Raw genomic sequence first — 18,078 nt, 5'->3', positions numbered from 1 at the left:
TTTTTCTCTGTTGCTGGAAGGTGTTTGGAGTTTGGGGCCCAAATTTCCTTGCTAGGAACTGAAGGATCAGGTGTGTGAGCCCCCTGTTTTGGGGAGAGATGGTTTGGTTTTGAGGGCCCATGTCTTGGGTAACTTCTGAGAAGGCTGATCAGTGGTCCTGGACATGAGCTGGCTCAATGACTGGAGCTTACTCTGTGTTGAAGGGCAATTCAGGGACTCTCAGCCCTTTTGTTTGACAGATTCTCTCTTTTTTCAGGAAAACCCTTTCTCTAGCTCTTCTTCTCTTCCCAAACTGGAGTATTCAGTTACTATATTTGTACAGGTCTTTAGGAATATTGTTATATAACACTGTAAAATAATGCAAATGTAATTCTATTAATATGATACACATATTATATCAATATATATATATATTTAACACTGAGCAGACTCACAGAATGACAGAATTAGTAAAGTTGGAAGGAACTTGGGACACTGGTTTCATCTGGTGGGACTTATGAGTGGGACACATCTGGTGGCACCTCCCTGCTCAGGCAGGGCCATCCCAGAGCACAGGGCACAGCATTGTGTGCACAGGGCTCTGCAGGATCCCCGCTGAGGGAGACTCCAGCCCCTCCCTGGGCAGCCTGCTCAGGGCTGGGCACTGCCCAGGGCAGAAGTTGTGCCTCCTGGGCAGGGGCAGCTCTGGGCTCAGGCCCTGCCCAGGGACAGAGCCTGAGCCCTTCTCTGCCCCTCCCTGCACACAGGGACAGGGGATCCTGCAGAGCCCTGTGCACACAATGCTGTGCCCTGTGCTCTGGGATGGCTCTGCCTGAGCAGGGAGGTGGCACCAGTGACCCTCTGTTGTCCCATTCAGCCTGAGCCATTCTGGGATTCTGGCTTATTTCTTCTGGCCAGTTTGATGGCTGAGGGCACAGTTCAGACTGTGAGGACATGTACTCTAACTTTGTGAATTCTACTTTTCTGACTTTGTGTTGTGCTTAATTTTGTAAGAGCTTGAGTTTCCATCTGGCACCCTCAGTCCCAAGTTACTAATGTATTACTACTAATTATTAATGTATTATGTAACATATCCAGGTAGTGCTCACCTCAGCTTAGATGCCCTTTTGGGGTGGAGAATAATAGTTATTATTTTATGCTGAAGTGATTACAGGGAAATATTGAGTGATGTTTGGCCTTCCTTCCTTCCTTCCTTCCTTCCTTCCTTCCTTCCTTCCTTCCTTCCTTCCTTCCTTCCTTCCTGCCCGCCTTCCCACCTTCCTTTTTTGTTTTTTTCAGTTTTTTTTAAAGGAGAACATCAGTGTGATTTGGGAATATTCAGAGACTCAGCATCTGACTGAATCTCTAGAAGGGACAGATTCAGCAGGAAAACCTAGCAGAAACAATTTCCTCTCCCTTGGTAAAAAAGAGATTTTACTTTTTTAAGAGATTGCCAAGAAAACTACTTTGAGACTATTAAAGAAAGGGGAGATAGGAATAGTTTAGTTATTGATGGCAGTGTGAATCCTAAAATATTACAGTTAAGATATTACACTTGTACAGCCTCTTAGTGTTCTCACCAACATGCTTCTGCAGAGATGCTAACACTAATTCCTCTTCCATGGAAAAGGTATTAATTAAATTAGTACTTAAAACCTGAAGTTCTGGGAGTTGTCAGAAACCTGGATGTCACAATATGGAGCCGATGTCCACAGATGTGTTTGCTGAAGGCAACAGTCCTCTAAGGGAAACATTGAGTAATGAGATGACTCGGGAAATAACTGGGAAAAAACCCACCAAACTGATGAAGTTGATGTAGAAGTCCAAATATTTCATCTCAAATCACAAAATAAATGTTGTGCCAGCCTGTTGATATCTATGCTGAAGTACATGAGAAAAACCAGCAGCAGAATATCTGAGGGCAAACAATCCTCTAATCTAGTAATGAAAAGAGAAACCTAAATGTCCACAGATTAGTGAGACATAAGAGGACACCAGGAGCCCTCTGGATACATTTTAGAGCCAAAGCCACCTTCGGCCTTGTAGGAAGCTGTTTCCCTCCCAGCTGTGCATCCAGGAGCTGGTGGTGGAGTTGGAAGAGCTGTTGCTCACTTCAAAGGGGAGTTTGTAGATTCCAGATAATGGTGCTAGTTAATAATTCAGCTCATAACGCCCATCAGTTTGAAACATTTAAGGAAGAATGAAGTGTCTTTGTCAGTACAGAGAAAGAACAAGGGCTGCAGTTCTTTGCCTCAGATGTGAATGTCTCTGCTGAAAGATTAAAGCTCTCCTGGGTGCCATTCCCAGGGCTGCTGTGGGGACTTAAGGGTGTGTGTTCACTTTCTTGACCAGACATTGGAAATATCCCTATATTGCCCTGAATTAGGATAATTTACAAAAAAAAGGAGCCTCTTGTTTGTGCTCTCTGTCACACCTCAAGTTTTCCGTAGGATCTTAGCACTAGCCTTGGCAATGCTGAGGTAGTCAAGCCCTTCATGGATTGGGGAAGGTGTGTGTGTCCCACGTGGGACATTCCTGCAGGTCCTGCCAGCCTTTAGATTAATTAACGGTGGGCAGCTGGTACCCAAGGAAGGCAAGGCAAAGATCTTGGAGCATGGGAGGACTTTGCTGATAATTTGTTTTGTTGCTGTTGTTTTACATTTAAAGCTTGAAGAACTAGAAAGATTCCTGTACTTTGAACTGCAGGCCTCAGATTCCCAATTTGGAGCTGTATTTTTTAGTCCCTGATAGGAGCACACCCGCCATATGTGTGCCAGGGGACACACACAAGGCCCCAGATTTACTCAGCATTCCTGCTTCTTCCTAGATCTCCATCTGCTGGCAGATGTGCCTTTCAAGTGGGGGTGCTTTGGAAAGGAAGGAACAAGAGAGAGCATGTGAAAATGTGCAGCAGCTGCCAGCTGGGCTCCCTATGTATATAGTTATATTTATATGTGTGCACAGCTATATTTATATATGTGTATGTAGCTATAGTTATATATATGTCTATAGTTATAGGATAGTTATATTTTTATATATAGTTATATTGATATATGTGTATAGTTATATTGTGTATATAGTTAGATTTACATATATGGTTATATGTATATAGTTGTAGGTATATTGACATTTCATAGGTGTATTGATATTTAGATAAGTATGTAGATATTTAAATAGATAACTTGACATTTTATACTGAATCTGCAGTAAGTTTTTTAATGGAAATGGGTGTTGAATTGCATTTTCTCTGTGTTTTAAATTGCAGATAATCGAGTGTTGTAGTTGAAAACATGCGTCGTGTTTCAGTAGTTGTGGCTGTCACGACAAATAACTCTCAGCACAGCGACAAGTCTACAAAAGAGGGGACCGACTTCTCGTTGGCATAATTTATTCATTTCCGTGAGTGACTCTAGGGGTGTCACAACCCCGCTTGCTGACCAGTTCGCTTTCCTGGGGCCCCTTTTCCAGGAGCAGCGGGCGCGACCCCCGGCCCGCCGCGGGTCCCGGACGCGGTGCTCCCGGTGGGTTCCCCAGTGCCCTCCCGCATCCCCGCTCCGGCCCGAGCCCGCGGCTCCGGCCCGAAGCATCTTCCACCTCCCCGCGGAGCCCGAGCGGCGGAATTCCAGACCTCTGACATCAGCCCGACCTGGAACCTCCCCGAGCCCGAGCCGGAGCGCGGGGGCGATGGGCAGAGCCCCGCGGGGCAGCGCGGCCGGCCCGGAGCCGCGGCGGGCCGAGCCCGGCCGGGTGTCCCCCGCCCCCGCGGGCCCGGGCTCTGCAGGCGGGCGGCGGGGCGGGAGGGGGAGCCCGCGGCCCGGCCGGGGGCGGCGGCTCGGCTGCTCCACCCGCCCGTGTCCGCAGGTACGAGCGCCCGGCCGGCCCGGGGCTCCCCCGCCCGCCCGTCGGGACCTTCCGCCGCTGCCGCCGGAGCCGCGCTCCGGCCCCCGCCCCGCCGCCCGCGCTCCCGGCAGCGGCTCCGCCGCCGGGTCGCTGCCCATGTCCCAGCTCTGCTCGCCGTCCACGCTCGCTGCCGGCACGGCCGGTGCCCGCCTCCGCTGCGGGGACGCCGCGCTTTGGAAACCTTCCCGGAGCGCGCGGGGGTGCTGGCGCAGGTCGGGCGATTACATGCGGACACTTCACTTTCAGCCATGCCTGCCTCGGGAGCTCTCTGTCTGCTATAATTTTCTCCCTTTGATCTCCCTGGATCCTTTTTCGGGCTGTGGAGCTCCGGTTGCACCTACCTGCCTGCTGCGTGTGTGCTAGAGAGAGTTTTCCTCTTTTTTTTAATACTTTTTTTGGTTAGAAATTCCAATTCTATTTTTTTTTTTTAAGACCGAACCCAAACATCATCAGAGAGAGCCACACGGTTTTGTTAAACTACTGGAAATAACTTTTGCCTGGGATTTACAGCAGGATTCCCTCCCGGCCCGGCCCCTGCGGACTCCAGCAGGCTCACTGCCTAACAGGTTTGCAAAGTTTTCTTTTTTCCTTGTATATCCTCTTTTCTCTCCAGAGCCATGCGATCACTGTAACTTCAGTTTAATCAAAAACACTTTCTGTCTTAATTCTCCCAGTTATGAAGATTCGTCGATGCGTTTCATGTGACCTTTGGGCAGACCGTGGAGCTTTCTATTTTATTTTGTGGGGCCTTGAGTCAGGATCTTCTTAACGTGTGCTTGGAAGTGGTCATACCGGAACTGGGGCGCGCACAGAAATAGTGCGAGAGAAACCAGATACGCCGTAACTTTCTGCCTGATACCTGTTGGGCTTCGTGTCTAAACTTTGGCAGTGTTTGGGGGCCTTTTTATTTCCTGGGAACTTCCAGCCATGAAGAGGAACTCTGTGCTTTATTAATGATCTTTGAGAACTCTACTCGGAGTCAGACTGTGAGCATGGATTTCTGAGGGAAAAGTAAAGCTGATCTCCAAACTTGAATGAAGCGCTTCTGGCATGAGGAAGATGGAAGGGATCATCTTCGTTTGGAAGGGAACAGTACTGGAGCAAGCCTTCTTGTCACCATAAATTCAAGGAATACCGCCTGCCTAATTTCTGGGAAGGATACCAATCGGTGCAGATAACATTCAAGGTTGTGCTTATGCTGTGGGAAATGCTAGCAAGAAGGTGAGGTGTCTCTGGAGGGTATTTGGGATGGATGTTTTGAACCTGTGGGTCTTCATAACTCTTGGCCAGGAGACAGGAGGCCTCCGCATCCACGGGGAGACCTCCCCGTGCCTCATCTCGGTGGGACCGAGGAGTTCCTAATGCTCCCTGTGCACCCAAACTGACTTCTTGCTTGCAACCTGTTTCGCTGATCCTTCTGGATTTATCTGCCGGAGGACAGACTCACAATTTAGGATTTTGAATTTTTTTTTTTAGTTTGTTTGTTTAAAATATGCCTCTGAGCTCCCGGCGGCCTCTGAGCACGTGGCACGGGGCAAGAGGAGCGGCGATGGCGAGAGCCGGCGTCGCCGGGGAGCCGCGCTGGCGGTGACCGAGCCCCGCTCTGCGGCCCCTGGCTCTGTCCGCAGCCGGCTCGGAGCCCGGGAGCGGTGCCGCCGGCCGGGCCCGCCGCGGTGAGGACGCGTTCCCGAGCGGTATGAGCGGCCGGAGCCCGCTGCTGGTAGCATGAGTGCTGGCCCCCAGGTGCAGCTGGCTGTCCTCTGGCCTTGGCTGCTCATGGCGACCCTGCAGGCAGGACTGGGCCACACCGGGCTGGCGCTGGCGGCGGCCGTGGAGTCGGAGCGGGCGGCGGCGCAGAAAGCCATCATCAGGGTCATCCCGCTCAAAGTGGAGCCCATCATCCTGGAAGGGGAGTTCGCCAGCGTCGCCGAGGTGACTCCGGCCGAAGGGAAACTGCTCCAGGTAAAAGGAGCGGTGCCTGGTCGCGTTCCAGCGGCCTCGCCACCCGCCCCAGCCTGTCCCCTTTCCCTCCTGGCTGCCTCGGCTCCCCGAGCGGTGCCTTGAGTTCCCTGTCCCGGCGTGGATTTGTGGCGCGCTCCGTGCGCTGTCCCCGCGGGTTTGGTCGCAGGGGCCGAGGGGACAGCATCGTGCTAAGGGCTGAGCCTTCCTTCGGGGCCGAGCTGTGGCTGCGCCTGATTACTGCTGAATTGTGGATGCGGTCGGCTGATTCCATAGAGATTATTTCGTATCTTAATTGATGTTATAAAGCTGAGTGTGTCAAGTCACATGTCGGGATGTGAAACATCTGACAGAAGACAGGATTAGCATTTTTTTCCCTGAAATTCATGAGGTTTTCCACACACTCTGCCGAGGTCGGGGTTCTGTTTCAGCCCCGAATCCCATCCTGGCTGTGCCCACCAGAATCCCTGGCCCTGCTTGTTGTTGCTTGTACCTAAAGGGTAGGTGAATGTTACCTACACAGGAGCTCCAGTGGTGTCACCACCAGGTACTTTTATAGATGAATTAATGCTGTTCTCTGGCCTTTATTAAGGGTAATCTATTAAGGCCACAGGTATCTCCACACCTGGGCAGGAAGTGCACGTGCTGCACAGCCAGAGCTGAGCCATTCACTGAACAGACCCATCTCCTGCACACACTTCATTTGGAGCTCAGTTTCCTGAGACCTGGTGTGCATTTTCTCCATTCTGTAGCTCATCTGCTTGGCAGTTGTGTGCTTTATTCTTGAGAACAAAAAAAAAAAAAAAAAATTACAGAATAGCCTGCATTAATATTAAGTCTTAATTTTCTCCTGGACTTTTCCAGGCCTTTCCAAATGGGGTATGTTGAAATCTTAATTACAGTTGAAGTCTGGAAATTTAAATGAAAGTAATAAATTTTGTGTAGTTTAAGAAGAGAAGGACAGTTGAGCCAGCTTTAGAACATGGTCACCTGTCTGAAAGTGAACATTGACAATTTGTGACATGAATAAAGCCTGCTTTTCCATGCCTTTTGAACTCCTCAGGATGAAATCTCTGCTATAAAATTATATTACCAGGCTAAAAAAAAATCTGAGACAAATGCATTCAAGGTCCTCTTCTGTTGTGAGGCAATGTCCAGGAAAGTCAATATTTATTCCTTACTAAAGCTACAGTGGTGTTGCAACTGAGCACAAAGTATAGAGTAGGACCTTTTGGAAATGGGAGGATGATAACCTCTCCTGAGGGATGTGTGGAGGTTTCTAACCAAATGCAGCAATACCAAGTGGGAATTTTGTGCCATCACAGCAGCACCAACCAGGTGTTCGGAATAAAAAGCTGTGAATAGTGTCCAATTTCATCCTTTAAAAGTCATCCTCCAAATGGAGAGGTCTGGGGAAGCTAATCCAGCCTGTTGAGTTTGGGCACAACAGACACTGACCTGCCCTGGATGTGTTTCAGGCCTTGACTCTGCTACTCTGTGTGCTCAGGTGAGCTCCTGCTCCACATCCCACTGGATCCAGTGCAGGAAGTCCTGGTTTTAGCTGGCAGCACTGAGACAGGGGGTCAGGCTGTGCCTCCTGCAGCAGGATGTTTGCCTGGTGCCAGGCACTGTGCTCTGGGAGGACTTAGCCAAGTGTACGTGTGACCTCTCCTGCAGATCTCATGCTGTGGTTTCTAATTCTGCTGCTAAATATTGAAACTTGGCCTATAAAATGACGATGTTAGAGTTGTTTGGGTCCTGATCCTGCAGTGGGTTCTTACCTCTGGAAAGAAAAAACGGGAAATGGGGATATAATTCTCCAGGTACAAAAGAAGTAAGAAATTAGTGGGATGTATACTTTTCAGTTTGCTTTTAAATAGTGGGATATTAAACAGACCAGAATCAGGCTTTATTGGGACATCTCATTTTGCACAATTGTCAACATCCCAATCTTGCAAAAACTTTAGGTCATGTGCTTAACTTTGATGTCACTGGAACTCCTACTTAATAAATAAACTTACGGCTGTGCATGCGTACCTGCACAATTGCTTCTTCAAATGCAGTTTAGGGACATAACATGGTACATTTACAGTTATTAAGTCAAGAAGTGGGGTTTTTACAGCATTTTTGGATAGGTCTTGGTTATGTCAGACTCTGTAAGGTGCTGCAGTCGGCCTGTCCAGGGGAACACAAACTGTAGAACTTAGCTTGGAAGAGAGGCATGGATGGCCCAGTCCTGTTTCCAAAGCAATGCTCTCTTCTTTCAGAGGCAGAATAGGATTGCCCAGGGATCAGTGGGACAGAGTTGGCCCTGTAGGCAAGTCAGGTTTTCTTTATTATGATTTATAATTATCTTCATAGTGCTCTGATCAATATATTTTTAGAAATGCATTCTTAATTTAATACAGAAAATCCTGCACGCAAGTGATGGAACATCACCAAAGGTACTTTTACCAGAATGTTTTCCTGGTTTCGTTTCTCTTTGCCCTATTTTCCAGGATCACCTACAGAAATGGACTTTGATTGTGGTGTGTTACATCTTAGAAGCCAACTTTAGCAATATCCTCTTTACCTACAATAAAAGAGCCCCAGCGTTGAATTCCCCCTCCCAGCCTTTGCCCTTGTGAGCGGTTTTGTGGGAAATCTCTGTATGTCTGTTGTTGCCCAGTGGGCAAGCAGGAGGATGCCAGGGAGCCGCCAGCCCTGCCAGCGTAACCCCAGCAGTGTTCCTCTGGCACTCCAATGCTGCTGCTGCTGTGTGATGCAAAGGGAGAGGAATTTCTCAAGCAGGCAGAGCCACTTAAGCCTTTATAGGTCAAAAAACCAACACCTCAGACTTCTTGCAGAATTCATCTCCAGGCTTGTGCAGTGCTCCAGCTTGTTCAGAGAGCTCTGAGCATTAACTCTTGCTGGACATGAGAAGAACCTGGGGAACTCACTGGCAGTTTCCAAACTGGAAATTTGGGTTTGGAAGTTTAAATTGGGAAGGAATCCTTCCCTGTGAGGGTGGTGAGGCCCTGGCACAAGTTGCCCAGAGCAGCTGTGGTTGCCCCTGGATCCCTGGCAGTGTCCAAGGCCGGGTCGGATGGAGCAGCCTGGGACAGTGGAAGGTCTCCCTGCCATGGCAGGGGGTGAACTGGATGAGTTTTAAGAACGCTTCCAACCCAAAACAGTCTAGGATTCTGTGATCTCTGCTGGGCCATTGTAGGAGCCTGAACTGCTGTTAAAAGTTCCATGGAAATCAAAACCTGGCCCTTTATTACAGGTGGAGGAACCAAAGCTTTTAGACGAGTAGGTTGGAAGGAACATATTTGGAACTTAGCAACAATGGACAATCCATGAGTAGCTCAGGATTTGACATGCCCTTGGAATTGCAATTCCCGTGGCTGCCAATTAACTCCCTTTCACAGGATTGTTATAGAGATTTTTCAACTTTTTTTTTGATACTTCTGCTGCTCTATTGACTGATTTTTGAGGAATAAGTCTCGTTTCCTTCTTGCCCTTGACTCAGTCTCCACTTGTTACTGAAGCGAGTTGATGTTGGTTTGAAGGTAAATAGGAAAATAAGGAATGTCTTGGAAAGAAAAGGAGACAGTCACTGGAGGGAGTTGCAAGAAGATTTTTCTAATTTGAATTACAACATGTGCAAATCTAATTGTGGAAGAAAAAACCCCTTTTTATTTGAGATATAGTTCATCACTTACAGTCTTGTTTAGGACAGTTCAAGGATGATCAAGATTCAAGGATGCATTATTAAAACTGAGCATTAATATCTTTTTGAGTGTGTATAACCCCGATCTTCTACACAGGGGAAAAGATGATTCCTTTAGTCTGTGCAGAGTGGCAGGAGTTGGTACAGTCTCTAGTTTTAGGGTATTTGAGAAAAAGTGTTAAAAGTTTGGGAAAAGCCCCTTTGAATGATATTTAAAAAGAGATGGATAACCTCACATTACTACAGGGAGGGCAAAGTGATCAGCAGTCCCAATCCCTTCACATGCTGACACATAGAAAATTCCTGTGCATGTGTGGGACAGTGGCACAATCTCACTGAGCAAGCAGTGTGTAGAACTAGTTTTCCCAACATCCATTATTTCATTGCAAGTCTCACAGTACTTTATTCCATTTCTGTACAAACTCAGCAGTTTCATAATGAGAGGATTGTAGGAGAAAGTCAGCTTTCACTTACCCATGGAGTGCATTGTTTTAACTTATCACTGCAGGAAAACACCTGAAGAAAATAAAAACACAATTGAAGAAACCCACAGAAAAAGCTCCCTAAAGGCTCTGAACCCCCAAACCAAGGATTATCCTCCTTCCTCGTCTTCTCCCTGAAAAATAAATTATTTAAAAAACATTCAAATTGATCTGTTTAGGATGTATTGAGTGAGAATTGGAGGAGGAGCCTGAATCACCTGGTTTTTTAGGTGGCATGTACCATTCAGAAGGAGAAAATCAATCACAGATACAGTTGGAGGAGGAGTGTGCTGTTCAGAACAGCAGTGATAATTATCCCATGGAATTGCTGCAATGAACCTTAAAGGATCACCCTGGACAATGGAGAGTGTTCCCAGTGTTGCAAGTCACATGCATTTGGAATTGGAATCACCTCCTTCAATGCTCGCAGAGGTTTATACTCCCAACCCATCCCAAAGTAAATACCCTAGTATCTTCTCTACTCCAAGCTCCTGCATCAACAAAGGCATGTAGCGTGCATAATGTTGACAGAGAAGTGAGAAAGTTGAACCAAATGATTATGGGGACTTAAATTACGTGTGAATAAACTGGTCAGATAGCACAATGCGAGGCAGTTCAAAGGAGCAGTTTCTGCCTCTTGGAACAGCTCGTACTCGTGTACGCAGACTTGACTTAGCATTAAGTAATGTGCAAGAACTGCCTCAGAAGCAGCAATAATGGAGCCACTTGGCCTCACTGCTGCACAATAAAAATGGGTGCCTAAGTACCAAAAAGTGTTACTCTGACACAAACCATTAACAGGAAATTGCACTGAAATACTGAGATGAATGGCTCCTACAGAGGAAAAAAAACCACACTTTTTTACATTGCACGTAGACACTGTTCAGGAAAGGCTAAGACATTTGGAATTGTATAGCCTGGAAAAAAGAACTTCCAGGGTTACCTGATCATGGCCTTCCAGTACCTGAAGGAGCTGACAAGGAAGATGGAGAGAGACTATTTACAAGGTCCTGGAGAGACAGGACAAGGGGGAATGGATTCAATCCAAAAGACAGTAGATTAGATATTAGAAGAAAGTTCTTCCCTGTGGGGGTGGTGAGGCCCTGGCACAGGGTGCCCAGAGAAGCTGTGGCTGCCCCTGAATCCCTGGAAGTTTCCAAGGCCAGGTTGGATGGGGTTTGGAGCACCCTGGGACAGTGGAAGGTGTCCCTGTGGATGGCTGGGGGTGGAACGAGCTGAGCATCAAGGTCTCTCCCAGCCCAAACTATCCTGAGATTCTATGAAAGTAGAAGCTGTCTTGGGGAACACACAAATCAGTGACTCAAAAAGGCTGTAGCCACCCAACACAGGGACATTGGTAGTGTTGAAGAAACCAATTGGCCCAAACACATCTCTTAGAAATTGGATGTAGAGTATGAGTGCCGTGTTGGTAGTGTCCAGTGCAACCCACAGTGTGGATTGGTTCAATGTTGGTGCAGGATTTAAGTGTAACTGGAAGGTGAGCCGTTAAAATCCAGATGTAGAGTAGGAATCTCAGAGTTGGCTGCTGGAAGAGGTTGATCTTAGAGGCTGTTTCTGAACCTCCACCATTCTCTTGAGCATATACAGAGGCTGAGCTGGAGCTTTCCATGGTGTGTCTTCTCCTTTCCTCACACAGAAAACATGTGACAGGAAACTGTTCCCTGCTTAAGGACTTTAAAGGACTTTAAACCTAAATCTCCCAGCTTCCCAGTGCACCATCTGGTGCTGGTTGCAGTTGCAGTTGAATTATTTATGACGGTGGGTGCAGATCCATCTTGAACTGAAGATTTTCAGTACTAAAAAGGTGACTGTTCTGGAGACTCAGGACTGGAGCAGAGATCTGTGGTCAGGAGACTGAACCCACAGGGCTGGAGTGAGTGACAGTCAATAGAGGACATCTGGCCACGCACAGGCCCTGGAATACATCCAGGGAACAAGTGGACATTTCCCAAAGATAAGCTGGCAGAGGGGTGAGATTACGGGAGAAGGGAAACAGGCCCCCTGTGATGCAGGCTGCAGCCAGGCTGAATTTGTGGTAGAATGATCCTGAACCATTAGAGGAATTTTCTTCTGTGCCTTCATGAAGTGAAAGCTTTGGTGGGCATTTCCTGTTGAGGAAGGCTGTTCTGAACTGCATGTGAATTTATTATTTTTAAACTAAAACCTTCAGAATTGTCAAAGTAATACAGCACCAACTCAGTATGATCAAAGAGGGCTCTCTTGAATCAAACTGGATTTTGGACAAAAATTAACATGCATTTTTATTTAATATATCTCAGTGGCTTTCCATGCAGTGAAACGTACCAACAACATGCCTAAAATGTTCACAACCTTGCCTAAAAGCTTTCTGTGGACTTTGCCCAAAAGTCATAGTATGAAAACAAGCAAGTTTTAACCTAAACTGAGAAAAGTAATAAGTACAATGGGAAATGTGCAGTGTAGTTTGATCTTCAGGTCTATCATCTTCAGTATAATCAACAGTCTATGTTGCAGGGATTGCCAAGGGTCAAATAAGTGAATTTTTTGGTTATAAACAAAGCAGAAATATAAAATAAATCTCAGTACAAGGGAATATATCACATTTCAGTAATGCACATTCATATTTTATTGCCCTTTTGGTCTTTCCTCCATTCAAGATCTCGCTCTTGGCTAAAGCAGCACAGGTGTAATGTAGACAGAAGTGGTGTGGATGGTCATGGTGGTCTCTTCTGTCTTTGAGTTCTGTGATTTATGACTTAGTTTTAATATCTGTTTATTTTCCCCCTTATTTCCCTGGCTGTAAAGAACAGGAAGCACTGCACAGCCTTTCATTTGCCCACAACACTTTCAGGCTGCATTAAGGAATTGTAATCACATCTCATGCTTCGGAGCTTTGGGCCTGCTGCCAGCACGGCTCAGGCGGGAGTTGGCTAAGAGTTGGCTTGGGACGTTTTCATCTTGTTTTTAGGAGCATCAAGGATTGGCCTTACTTCAGAACAAGGCACTTAAACATGTAGGTCAGTGTTCAAAGGTAGTCGAGAGAAGATTGGTTTGAATGTGCTTAGGTTGTATGGGTTACTCCTGTGCTGCCAGATTTCTGTGGAAGACTCTCTTCCCCCCTGCAGCCACCCCATTCAAATTATCTACAATTTTGGGTGTGTATTCTCTTTCCGTGCATGTTGAGATCTGAATCATCTGCCTAAATCAACGGATGCATTCTCACCTCGTCACTTCCCCATCCCTGAAGGGTCTGTTAAGGGCATTAGTGGCCCTTTGATCTCTCTTTTGTTCTCCATCTCAGTAATTTGGTCTCCAGTGATCAAATGGGTTAATCTAATGCTTATTATTGTGCTTAGCATCAGGGTAGTGGCAGAGATGTACTGGATTGTCAAACACAGCAGTTCTGACTGGGGAGTTGAATAAATTCCTCTGGCCATAAACTCTGTGAAACAAATCAAAAGCTTTTGACTGAGTTTGGTTATGACATGTTACTTCTGAATGTAAGTAAAGCAGTTTGGGGATTAAATTTGCTTTGCTTTGGTAAAAGGTATGTGAATTCTAGTTCAAAGTTACATGAAAGGATAGATTTCAACTTCCTACTTTCAGAGCTCCTCAGCAGCTGTGTTTCCATGGGGTGTGCGTTGGACAGCACTGTTGGTGCCGAACTGTAGGAGGGACATGTCCATTGCAGAAACTCAGAGAGAATCACCCTGGGATTGAGTTGATCCAGATGTAAAAAATGAACAGCACTCTAGTCCTGTTAGAGATATGAAACAGTTCTCCTTACAAAGGCCAAAAAGCCAAAAAACAGATCAGGGCAGGCACAGTGTCTAGAAAGGGTATGGGGTGATGGCCACATGGCAGAGCAGAAGAGACAAGTTCTAGGGAGTGAGTGGAGAGCACTGGCTCTTTCATTAGTTGAATTTTGTGCAGGATCCTGCACCAAAATGTTACTTTCAGATTGTTTAAATATAGGGAATATCTCTGAGGATATGAAAGTCAAATAAGAGAGTGAATTGTGATAATTCCTGTAGCTTCCTGTGTGTCAGTTTGAATCAGACGTTAAATCTTGGCAAGTTAGTCTCTTTACACAACCATCCAGTGTAGAGATACATACAGCTCCAGAAACCCAGCCTTGACTACTTTTTAGAGTAGTAAGAGAGATAGTGTTTGTGTTTGTGTTAGTGCTCCAGTCCTGAGTCCTGTTCCTTGCAAAATGATCTGAATAACTTTTTGTTTACTAAGACAGTTCTATTCTAAAATAAGTGGAACCTCCCCAAGGTCCTGAAGAGATAAGAGTTCCCCTTCTTCTGCTTGTGATGCTGTATCTCTGCTGCTAAGTATCCTGTTGGATGGTACTCCTGCAGCCATGCTGTGGGTGCACATTGTCCCTGAATGTCAGTGCTGGACACTTCTCTCCAAACATTTCCCTGGGGCCACCAAAATGCCACTGTCCTCCCCATTACCCTCTGTTTCACCTGGCCTCATTCACATAACATGCCTCAGGCCATATAGTCCCACTCAGGTATTTTTTTTCCCCTCATCTGCTCTCTAAAATGTCTTTTTTTAATCTTCTGTAATTTTCATCTTGCTTAGAATAATAGTTACTCTCGTTACTTTTCTGTGTGTAGCAGTTCACAGAAGGGTTTAGGCTGTTTTGTGTCAGCATTTCCTTCCAACACTTTGCTCTCCTCAGAGGGATAATCTGGTCATTCCATTGCCTCCTTAAGAGGACCTCTGACCTCTCTTTTGTCACTCCAGGGGACCCAAAGCTGCTGTTTGTAAACTTTGCCCAACTTCTCCATGAGCAAAGCACGTCAGATTTAAGTGATGGACAAACCCCGCGTGCTTGTACAACACGCAGCCCTTATGTTAAAAAAGATCATTAAACAACTTGTGTTGGTTTTTGGTTGAGAAACCACCATTTCATCATTTCTGGCACTTGCACCTGGCTGTGGCCTGAGTTGGTGGCAGCTCTTTTCTTTGTGCTCCTTCTCTGGCTGCCTCTTTTGTGGTTGCTTTCTCCACAGAACAAACTGGGGAATGCCGTGCTGGCATTGGCCTTTTCCACACCCTCATTCAAAATCCTGCTTCTGAAAAGCTACTCTGGGACAGTGACAATCATGTACTTTATTCCTGCTGAGATGTTAAGAGGCCAAAAATCATCCACAGTTGTGTTTTAATTTGGAAAAGGCTGACATGAAATCAAATAAGGTCATTCAGAGGAATCTGAGAGGGCAACCAGGAGTTACATCCTTTGCATCAAAGTGTTTGAGGACACAGCAGTAAGAATGAAGATAAAATGTACCTCTCAAGAAATACTTGAAAAATGAAAAAAGCCTATCAGGATACCTAAACATAAGAGTAAGAAAGTATATAAAAGCATCCTGGAAAAGCAAGAAATTTGGTAAAATTAGAAAAAAGACGAACAGCCTAAAAATGCGTGAAGACAGTGAAGAGAGAAGAAATAACTTGAAAATGGTAATGCTATATTCTCTTCAGTCACAAGCAGAACACTCACCTGACAATTGGTAGGATCTATAAAAAATTAAAGTCTAAAAGCTGTGCTTAGGGCAGCTAAACTCCTAGCAGAAAAAATGAATGCAGTTCTCCTTGTTCTTTCATCTATCTCAGGCTGAAATGTCTGGAGATGAGATGGTGATGGAGATAGACATAATTACCGCTATCAGTTTCTGGGATCAGGTGGTATTCACCCAAGGACTGGGGAGGATGAAATCATTGAACTATTAACTTCTCTATGAACTCTTATTTAAAATCCCTGGAAGGTGGCTGATGGGGTTCCAGTTTTCTCTGAGCTTCAATCCACAAAAGCTCAGAGCAGTGTGTTGTAAAATGGTAAGCTGATAGAAATTATAACACAGAGTGCTACGAGTGGATGTGAAGGAGTCAACAGTGGCATCAGTTGGGCAAGTCTGGCTGAATTTCCCAAATGCAGAGGCTTCCAGAGAAACTAAGATGTGGATGAAGAAGGAGGCTTCTGGATAAATAATTATTGGAAGGTAAGAGGCAGGTGGAAGGAATAACTAGCAGACTTTCCCTTTGGAAGGAGCCGGTGGCTACAGCTGTGTGTGCTGTAGCTGTGCTATCCCAAGTGTTGATGAGCACATGGAAACAGGAATACATGGTAATATTCTAGAGCTTTCCAATACACGATCTAATTAGAAGTAATGAAGACAAGGTTCATCTGTGAATCATTACATGACCTTATGAGACCAAATACTTCAGAAGAACATGGAGAATCAGTCATTTTTTTACATTCAGGTGATGGGCTCTAATTTGCCCATTGCCACAAGTGTGTCTTGTGATTTTAACAGACTGGTCTGTGCAAGTGTCAGCTTGGTATGTGGTGGTTGTCATGAAGACAGAGGGAACATTAGCAATGAAAATGAGAGAATAAACCAGAGAATCTCTTTGATCTCCTGTGGAAATCCCAGGTACATCCAGATGTTGAATCCTGTGTGAAGTTCTGTTCCCTACAGCTCTAAAAAAGCAGTAGCTGTATTGGAAGATGTTTGGAGAAAAACATAAGGATAAAAGAAAGCATGAGGTGTGTTTTATCCAAAGAAAAACAAACTGAACTAACTCTCTGCTGGCTGGAAAAGAGGCAGCTGAAGGGTGATACGGAGAAGATCCATAGAGTTGTGAATAGGGATTGACTGTTAGTTTCTCTTCATATGAAAATAATGGGGCATCACATGAGGCTACAAAGAGTCAGGTTCAAAGGGAAGTGCTCTTCACTCACTGTACAATTAACATGTACAATCCCTTGCTGCAGGAACTGCTTTGGATGCTGAAAGTTTACAGAGGTTCAAAAACCACTGGAACTAATGAATGAGAGAAGGCTTCATCAATGGCTGTGAAATAACAGGTCCCAGCTTTGCCTCTGGGAGTCTATAAAATATCGGAGGCTTGGAGAATGCCTGGGACAGAAGCCCTACAAGCTTGTCCTGTTCTTACTTCTCCTTCAGAAATCCAAATCAAGGCAAAGATGTTGAGCTGCACAGACCTTTGGTCCAAATCCTCCCCTGCATTCTTCTCTCCTGCAGAAACCTTCCAGCCCAAGCCCCACTGCCCTCAGCACCAGCCCTTCCAGCCCCCTTCTGCTCTTTTGGGCAAGTCTGGGAAAAACTGCCTAAGTACCTCCCTCATTCTCCATCACTGAGATGAAGGTCAGTTCTTTGTTCACATAGAAAGCACTGGAAGGTTCCTTAGGTTCAAATATTGAAAACATGACAACATGGCTTTCAGTTTCATGGTGCTGTCAATCAGCGTTTGTATCTCTTGGCACTTTGGCCTTCATATCATGGAATCTTGGAATAGCCTGGGTCAGAAGAACTTTAAATATCATCTTGTTCCAAATCCCTGCCATGGACAGAGACAGCTTCCACTAGACCAGGTTGCTCCCAGTCCTATCCAGCTTTACTGAACACAGCATTTTTATTCTTTGTCACCCTCATCATTCGTGATTCCTTAACTATGTTCCACTGATGGGATAATAACTCTGTGTGTGTATCTCAAGCAACAAAACCTGGATCTTTGATACCTTGCAGAGAGTTTGAGTACAGCACATGCTCTCAGCAGTTATCTTCTAAGAGCTGTATCTCAATAACAGTCAGATATTCCTGCATTTGAAATAAGAGTTTCTCTACTTATTTGAGAATATATATTTTTTGAAGATCTGTTGGCATACTCCCCTTTCCTTGCCTAGGGAATGAATCAAGGTAACCTGCAAATATCAGATACTTCATCACCAAGAAAACCAGTTGATGTGGAATCATAGAATCATTTAAGTTGGAAAAGATCTTTAAAATCATCAATTGTAACCATAAACATTTATCTTGAAACAAATAGGACTGAGACTACTGGGGAAAAAAACCCCAGCCATGGTCCTATGGCCATCAGCTGAATTACTCTACACTGCTAATGGAAGGAAGCCCCTAAATTTGCCCTGAATGGCCATAAATACTTTATGCATTTTAGAAAGATATATTTTATTTAGAGGTATCAGATAAATAAATCAGATAA

General features: G+C 45.6%; 1 protein-coding gene across 1 annotated transcript in view; it reads left to right on the top strand.

Annotated features, from left to right (window-relative positions):
* The first annotated feature begins 5,604 nt into the window (after positions 1-5,604).
* RNF43 (ring finger protein 43) overlaps positions 5,605-18,078 on the top strand; it is a 55,770-nt gene continuing 43,296 nt past the window's right edge. Inside the window, exon 1 of the mRNA XM_066563637.1 lies at positions 5,605-5,841. Within this exon, the coding sequence (XP_066419734.1) occupies positions 5,605-5,841 (237 nt within the window). The remainder of the gene's footprint in view (positions 5,842-18,078) is intronic.

This window comes from Molothrus aeneus, chromosome 20, assembly GCF_037042795.1.
Source record: "Molothrus aeneus isolate 106 chromosome 20, BPBGC_Maene_1.0, whole genome shotgun sequence".
Taxonomy (NCBI): domain Eukaryota; kingdom Metazoa; phylum Chordata; class Aves; order Passeriformes; family Icteridae; genus Molothrus; species Molothrus aeneus.
Note: the sequence above shows the minus strand (reverse complement) of the source record. Positions and strands in the feature narration are given on the sequence as shown.